Consider the following 8,091-nt stretch of genomic DNA (forward strand, 5'->3'; position numbering starts at 1 on the left):
ATTAGCAACCTACCTCAGCATTTTGGCAGGAGTATAAACTGGTTGTACATGTGAGGAGAAAGCGCTTCAGGTTTACTGGTTGCGGGGTATTAAAAATTGTAGGGTCTCATCTATAATTTATGACTGGGGAGACATTACTGCTCTATCTGGACAGGTAGCTTATGGCACTTACGTTGTAAGAAAACCAGTGAATATTTAAAAACTAATGCACATTGCATTCTGTGACCAACTCTGCCATAACTGTGCCTTAAACATTTATTACAACACAGATAAATAATATACACACTGTATCTTTTAAAATACCATATAAACCATACCTCAAGAATAGGTAGCCAGCTTCCCTATACATTATCCTACAACATATCCCTAGCCTGTTTCAGTTTGGTTTTCTTTTAATCTAAAACCAAATTTGTAAAACTGGATAACTACAGTAAGCAGCCTATGCTATTACACATTGCAGTATTGGCATTAGATTTGTATAAACCCTTGCACATCAGCAAACTTAAGTGCCAGGTGTACCATAAATGTATCCATCTCTGAGCCTGTGCTGGGCAGTGGGGCGGTGGGTGCGGGGCCTTTTCACCAATTTCATGTTGCATCTACCACTTTCCAGGAATTGATGTGCCACACTCGTACCAGCGAACGTAGTTAATGTGAGTCTCCCCACCTATTTTTCCAAATTTGACGGGTTCTTGACGAACTGCCCTGAAAAATCCTGGAAGAGAGAACAAAACATGGTTTTTGCGTGAAGCCTGCAGCCAGTGCTGTCCTTTGATTTCCCTGTGAGGTCTGCATACAATTCAGTTAGTGGCCTTAGTAGTCACTGAGCTGTTACCCACCCATCTGCCATGACCAGGTCTGCTTGCTGCCCTTCCATCCATTAGCACTCTGAAGCAGCTGGTGCTTTGCTTGTCCACCCAAGGCAAGCAAAAGCAGAAACACTTCGGGTGGCTGCAGCTCAGGCCAGGAGAGGTGAACCCTGTCTCCCTGTGAGACTTTGTGTTCCCATGCTGGCAGGGCAAGGCCCATGCCCTCTTCTTCTCCTGCTTTGGCTGCTGCTGGGGTCTTCTTTAAATAGGAGGCTGTTCCCGTTTGCAAAGTTACAATGCTTACATAGTCCCCACTGCATTGGCCGTAACATTCCAGTAAACCTAAATAAAACTTGACAGTTGGGGATATTTCACACTACCTACCTCTCCCTTCCCAAGTGAAAGATCCAATCTCCAGCTTTCAGTCTGTTCTGTGTGGCAATACACATGCTTCTCATTCAAAAACTTAAGTTAAAAGTGAGCAATTAATGCTGTATCCAGCCTGACCATCAGAAATGTATGTGTGGCTAAAGCATGCATGTGTGCACACACAAGATGTGTGTGCCCATGCACACACGCACACACACACTACAGTTCTGCAGCTACTATGCAACAGCAGTCATGATTCCCTCCCTGCACGTCAGGTCAGATGTATGGAGTTAAGTCTGGTCTGAACAGGACTTGCCACCGTCAGGGAGAAACAAAGCAGCCATGAACAAGCTGTCTGTTCTTTCCTCTGCTTAGTTCATTGACTAGAAATACAAGCTACAGGAAAGGTGGGGGGCGGGGGTGTTAGTTTTTGTTTTGTTGTGTGGTTTTGATGGGATTTTTGTTTTGTTTTGTTTGTTTGTTTGTGTGTTTTGGTTTTTTTAATAAAATTAAACATGAATCCACTCAAATCCAGCTGCTGAAAACACATTGGTTTTAAATGTCTTTTAGACTGGGGTAGTGAAGTTTTTTGTAATGTAGGAGGACTTTTTTATTATTTATAAAATCTTTTTAAAAAAGAGAATCCAACTGAGAGGTCCTGGCAACACCAACTGGATTCAGACAATCCCTTAAATAAACTAAATACCTTTACAGATGGGCAACACTGACTGGGAAAGGAATAGCAAAGCCCTCTCTAAGAAAAAACAAACATAAATAACTATCACATAAGCAAACACTTTTTAGATCATTCACCTACTTTGTTTTTGCAAAAAACTAATGAAATATTTAGCTTTCACTATAATCTCCCACACCTACCTCGATGCATTTCTGCACTTCTGCAAGGTGTTTTAGAAATGAAACACTACAGAGAGGAAGGTTAGGTCAGTGCACTCACTGATAATGTGCCGAAAACCATTTTGATCTTGTCCTCAGTAAAGTATTCCATGGCACACTCGGCACGCACACGCGTACCAGCACAGCCTGCCTTCTTACCCCACAAGGGAATGGAGCTCCTCACGCTGGCACTGCTGCTGACAAGCACGGCAGGGCTCCAGCTGACAGAAGAGCAATTTTCTTATGCTAGAGCCTCAGCAACATGTGAAGAACAGCCAGGCAGGTCACAGCTGCGTTCAGGACAACCACCCTGTGCCCGCTTAGACCAGACTGGAATGCTAGGCACCCAGTTCAAACAAGTGCACACAGAGTTACTGCACCATGAATTGTATTTTCCAGTAATAACTCTTCAGATTCTCGTTAGCACGAAACAAAGCTGTTTAATGCCCAACTGACAATTTACTGCACTTTAAATCAACCTTGCTAATTTGAACAGAACACTTCATGCCTGTCTGCAAACTCAAAGTTTGGTTGGGTTTAAATATCTAATGCCAACAGTGAAAAATCTGTTGGAATGTTTTAACCAGGAGAGAGGTTGTTTACTGGCTAACAGAACCCAAGCCATAACCTTCATTTAGCAAGTCATCGCTCATCTTCAGAGTCTTCTCTACTCTCTTCTGCCTGCAGAGCTGGTAGTCCCTTTCCATCGCCCACCCCAGCAGTGGGTGCTGAATCCACCGACAGGAAAAAGAAACAGAAAATGGAATTGACGAAGTTTGTTACAGAGACAGGCATAAGGAATTACCGTCTTTGACTGGTAGATCTTCTTGCTGTCCTGTCCTTCCATCTAAGAAAGAGTCTACAAATTGGCAGTGATCTTCTCCATGGCCCCTCTGGTCTCCTATGTTATAAAATTTTCCTGAAAGCAAAGCAGCAGCAAAGTTGAAAAATCCATATCCAGTTTAGTGAGGGCTGTTTCCAAAACCCACCAGAGGCAATGGGCTGTGCTCTTTGCTCTGTGGGGAAGCCAAGGTGAACACTACGATTCTTTTCCTCTCAGGGTTTGTAGCTGTAATTCAAACATTATGTGCATACTCCAAGTACAGTGCTCATGGCTATAGACTAAAGTGCCCTATTCCTGGCCAAATTCTATGCCTGTATGTACTTTTCCCCCTCCTTACATTTCATAAAGTAAGTGAAATTCTCTTATTACCTAGAACCTTGATTGTGTCAAAAATGAGGTAAGTTTTGCTAGTGATTTGAAAGGTTTTCCTCCCTGACAAGAAGCTCCCAGGACCTTTAAAGCTGTTTTTATAGACCACCTCATAACACAGCCAAAGCCTGTTTTATAAATCATCATATTTCTACAAGTGATATCCTTTAACAAATAGATGACCTCGGTATGGTAACTGCTTATCCAGAGCATGAAGTGTGCCCATGTATTTCCAGGATTGTGTAACGGGACACTTGACTGCAACTGAGTAGAAAACAAGGTCTCAAGTGCCCCATGCGGTGTGTGCTGACCTTATGGGCTGTGCTCATTCTGTTAACAAGAGGACTCACAGTGAAGGAGTTTTGACAGAGAGATGTTTTTACTTAGTGATTGGATTTGCAAGACGTTAGTAAAATTCAGTTCAAAAGATGGAGAAAAGCATGCTACCTTCTCTTCCCAGGCCTTGGGAGGAAACATTTTCAGATAAACTTACTGTCTTTTCTAAATGCTTTTCACAGCACTTGTTTTTAATATATTCAACCTTTGGTTGTGAGGTTGAGAGGAAAGGAGAGAGCATTTAGAAACAGGCTCAGTACTCAGGGATAAGCTAAGCAGAAAGTCCAGTTACTCGTTAGATGTTGGGTGTCCTGTAGCCTTGAATCCGTGCCAATGTGGCTGTTCGAGAAGTAGTGAGGTGGCTTATAATACTGCTCCCTAAAGTGCAATTAATAGAAGAGCAGCCTACCCATAAAGTCTCCCTTTTGCATATTTTTCTGATCTGATCAATACTTTGCCAAAAAATCTCACCTCCCCTCAATGGTCTCTGTGCATGGAGTTCTGCTCTAGCTTTAGAGAATTATTTATTACTGTCTAGTTTTGGCTGCAGGCATGTTTTTTTCCATAGGAGAACTGGTCAGAGGGAGTTCCTCTCAGCAATGTTTTGGTCTGAAATTAAGAACATTCAGGCTGCCCGAAATGGCTTTTTTTTTTCCCATGGCTGTTGAAGGTCACACTTAGAATTTATTCTTTTCCTCCCCTCAATAAATACTTTTTTTTTAGGTGGCCTGCTTCTGGAATGCCTACAGCAACTGCTCTGGAGGACTGTTAAATGAGGTCAGCAGTAGATGCTGGTTTATAGAGCAGTCCTGGCATGTGTAACGTAGGTCCATTTTTCTTCATGAGACAGAATAAAACATATTTTTATGGCTAACTCAAGAACAGTAATTTTCAGATACACACATACTCATTTGGCCCAGAGTGTAGCCTATGCATAATTAAAACAATTGCTATACATAAATTAGCAGCTTTCTCAGTGACTATTAAATTCTTACTGACCAATTCTTTCCATAATAAAGGAACATACTTAAAAACATTTAGCTAATGAATGACTAGATAAATCTCTCACTTTTGGGTATAGCAATTCTAGCATACAGTAAATTAATTTTTTTCCAGTGTTCCCTTATGGGTGATCTTAGAAAATTAGATACCATCTTTGTTTTATACATTGTGAATTTGCAACATTAGAAGTATAAATTCGTGCTAAAAACCAGCACGCAAAGATTTGATTGTTGCCTCACACAACAGCATTTGTACAATGCACCCAAATTACAGGATCATGACACTGCTTAACAGCAAAGCTTTGGAGCATAAAGGAGAACCCAGACCTCAGCCCAGCACTTCGTACTAGCACACATTGCCCAGCTGGCTGGTGCTAGCAGAGACACTGCCGCTGGCCTTGGGAGAACCATGAGGCACCACGAAGCAAGGTGTGACAGCACAAAACTTCAGAACAGAGTTTGGCTTTACACTGGAAACCTTCTCACTCACATAGAAAGGCCGGTGCCATGGCAGTCTCACTTAGGAAACGGGGGAAAAGCAGCTTTCCTTCTACATAAATACTTCAGTTCTTTCAAATATTGACACAACTGGTCAGCACTGGTTGTAACAGTTCCAGTGCAAGAACCAGGCTTAGCAAGTATAGTGAATACAATTTGGCTACCATCAGCTTTCTCTAGCCAAGTTAAACCACCACCCTTCCAGCAAGAGCAAAAACAAATTAATGAAAATAGAAAAATGGGGTCATGATACATTAAACTTTTCTTCTAAGATTGAAGTATCTTTCACTGCAGTGTTAATTCACTTGATTTAGAGCTGCAGTCTAGTCCTGCTAGATTAGCACTGCTATTTCCTATACTGGCTGGTTTTGTGATACACTCTGCCTCATTGCCAGTGTTTGTCATTTAATCGCAGCTGGTTAGTACAGCGACAGGCTGAATGAATGAATACCTCTGTTCAAAACAGACTTTTTTATTCACAGAATTGCCAAGATATTATTTATGTATGAGGTATTGTACTTACTATTAATGACAGGGCTTTCCTTCCTTGTCTGCTCCTGGGAGAATGTTGCCAGGCTCAAGGCTGGGCAGCTTAAAATTGGATCAGCATGGGCTGCCCTACACTGCCCTGCTCTTTTCTCTCCATGTTCCTACATAAAGAGGCCAGAGCCCTGCTCCTGTGAGGTGCTGAGCTCTGAGATGGAGCAGCTTTGTTGTTTCTTTCAGCCACAGTTCCTCCTAGGTAATTCAATCCATTAGGATGAACATGCTGCCTAACTTGCACCTGAAGACATTTCCCATGGACACTTGTATTATACTTCTTGTGCTCTGGATGCCATACTAACACCATTGTGATAGACCTGTCCATGCAGGTCTGATAAAAGACCTCATACAGAAGGCAGGATCTTGGGATGGATTATAAGAAGTTAAAATATTTCTAAATATGGCTTGTACAATCTACATGAGATAAAAAATTCTACTTAAGTATTAATTAATTGAAAACCACTTTTTGCAGGCTGTTTTTCCCCATCTTACACACAGCCTGTATCACTTGATTCAGGTCTTAAATACATGACCTTAAGAAACTGAACAAAACTTGAGAAGATAAGGCCAGGAGGCTGCTGTTAGTAATACCAAAAAACATATTATAAGAAAAAAAAAAAGGTGGGGTAGGGGGAGGAAAGACATTATAAACAAAAATGGGGAATGCGAAAACAAAACTATCAAAACAGGTGAATAAAAGCTGTTGACTAGAGTTGAAGCCATGTATTTATAAGCTGCACAGTAATGAAATAACCAGATGTTTATCAAATGAGGTGGGAATGATCGAGTCTAATCTTGGTCTAAAATTAGGTTCTAATCCTTTAATTAAGAACCCTTAAGAACCAATTAATTAAGAACCAATTAATTAAGAACCAGGTTACCCTTTAAATACGAATTTGGCACCTTTACAATATATGCTATTCACTGGCAGAGACTTGATCTTTATCAATTTTCTGTATGACCCTGGGATACTAACAGGTACTGCAAATCAGATGATCACCACAGAGAAGTAACTATTGAGTCTGAAAATTCAGTATCAAGCACATCGATGATTACTGAGCACAAGCAAATTAATGTTTATGATTAATCAGTCTATGAACTAGATTAAACATACTTGACCACACTTCAGCAGAGCCCATCATGTTAAACCTCATAGTTCTGGAACCATGGTATCTTTAAGGAGCATATAATGTGGACAACATGGTCTTGAATGTCTCTTACCTGTAAGTGAATCACTGAGGTATATCTTGTATCTCAAAGAATTACACAGCTGCACACCTACAAACTTCTTATACCAAGTCCGCTTTACATATTGTCTCCCTTTGCATTCTGAATAGGTGTCTGAACTGAATGGGATTTCAGTCCAGATAGCATCCTTTCCCACTGCAGAAGAGGATGAAAGAGGCTGAAGTATGATGCTGCACACAAAATTATGTACAACAAATATATTAAAACAAATAGAATTGGAAACCTTGATGGAGCAGAATGCACCATAGCACTAGTCACCTGCATTATGAACGTGAAAGGTATTTCATCAGGGAAGCACCAAAGGGTGCAGATATGATCTATGCAGTAAACTGCTTCTGCTCTCCGTGTGTGGTGCCAGTTTGGAATAAATTAGTTCTGGAACCTTGTTAGGAGGACAATGTGTTGCCAAAACTCTCAGTTACAAAGCATGTGATACAGTCACTGTTTTTCAGTGGGTTCAAGCCAGGACAGCCAACTTGCAGCAAAAGGTGTGTGATTTTAAAAAAAATATACGTAAAAAATTAAGTGTCATGAATTATGTGGAAAGAAACGGTGTCTCAGTGTTTGTTGAAGTGATGGTCATTACAAATGCAAAGAGCAGCCCAATTTGTTTGAGTGATCTCAGCTGCTCTTCAAAAGCTCAGTCCGCCTCTCACCAAAGACAGCAAGAGTCTTGTAATTGTCCTAAAGCAAAGCTGGATCAAGCCTTCAGAAGCAGAAATTTTTTCTGAAATACAATGGCAGATAAATAGTGTTGTCCAAGTTGTGGTCTGTTAACTCACTTTAAAAGTGTGAAGTAGCTTATTCATTTTACAGAGCTTTCTTTTGCTTTAATGACAAGGCTGAGAAAATATGAGGCTGTCCTTGGCTCATTTGTGTACATTGGTTTGAAGCCATCCCAGCTGCCACGGGAGCGCCACATCATGTTGATTGCATTCCGCTCAGGTAAACAAGCAGCCTGGCATGGGTTCCTCACCAGGGGTGTGGGTGGAAGGAGTGAACTCATGTGTGAATGCTGTTTGATTCTGTAACTCATTGAACTGCAATACAGTCACCCCTCTCATAAAATTATGCTATCTCATTTCTGAAAAAAAAAATCTTGATCAGAACACACAATACCATACATAAAAGGCTTACTTGAAATTGGCTCACTCACTCTTGGGTCCGCCAGGGAAAGAAA

General features: G+C 41.1%; 1 protein-coding gene across 1 annotated transcript in view; it reads right to left on the minus strand.

Moving 5' to 3' along the window:
* Positions 1-599: 599 nt before the first annotated feature.
* LOC104543662 (target of Nesh-SH3-like) overlaps positions 600-8,091 on the minus strand; it is a gene marked incomplete at its 5' end in the record, with an annotated part of 31,488 nt that continues 23,996 nt past the window's right edge. The window contains 4 exons of the mRNA XM_010188323.1: positions 600-715; positions 2,878-2,991; positions 6,885-7,046; positions 8,049-8,080. Coding sequence (XP_010186625.1) covers positions 600-715; positions 2,878-2,991; positions 6,885-7,046; positions 8,049-8,080 — 424 coding nt within the window. The remainder of the gene's footprint in view (positions 716-2,877; positions 2,992-6,884; positions 7,047-8,048; positions 8,081-8,091) is intronic.

The sequence above is a fragment of the Mesitornis unicolor genome, unplaced genomic scaffold (genome assembly GCF_000695765.1).
Source record: "Mesitornis unicolor isolate BGI_N332 unplaced genomic scaffold, ASM69576v1 scaffold20927, whole genome shotgun sequence".
Taxonomy (NCBI): domain Eukaryota; kingdom Metazoa; phylum Chordata; class Aves; order Mesitornithiformes; family Mesitornithidae; genus Mesitornis; species Mesitornis unicolor.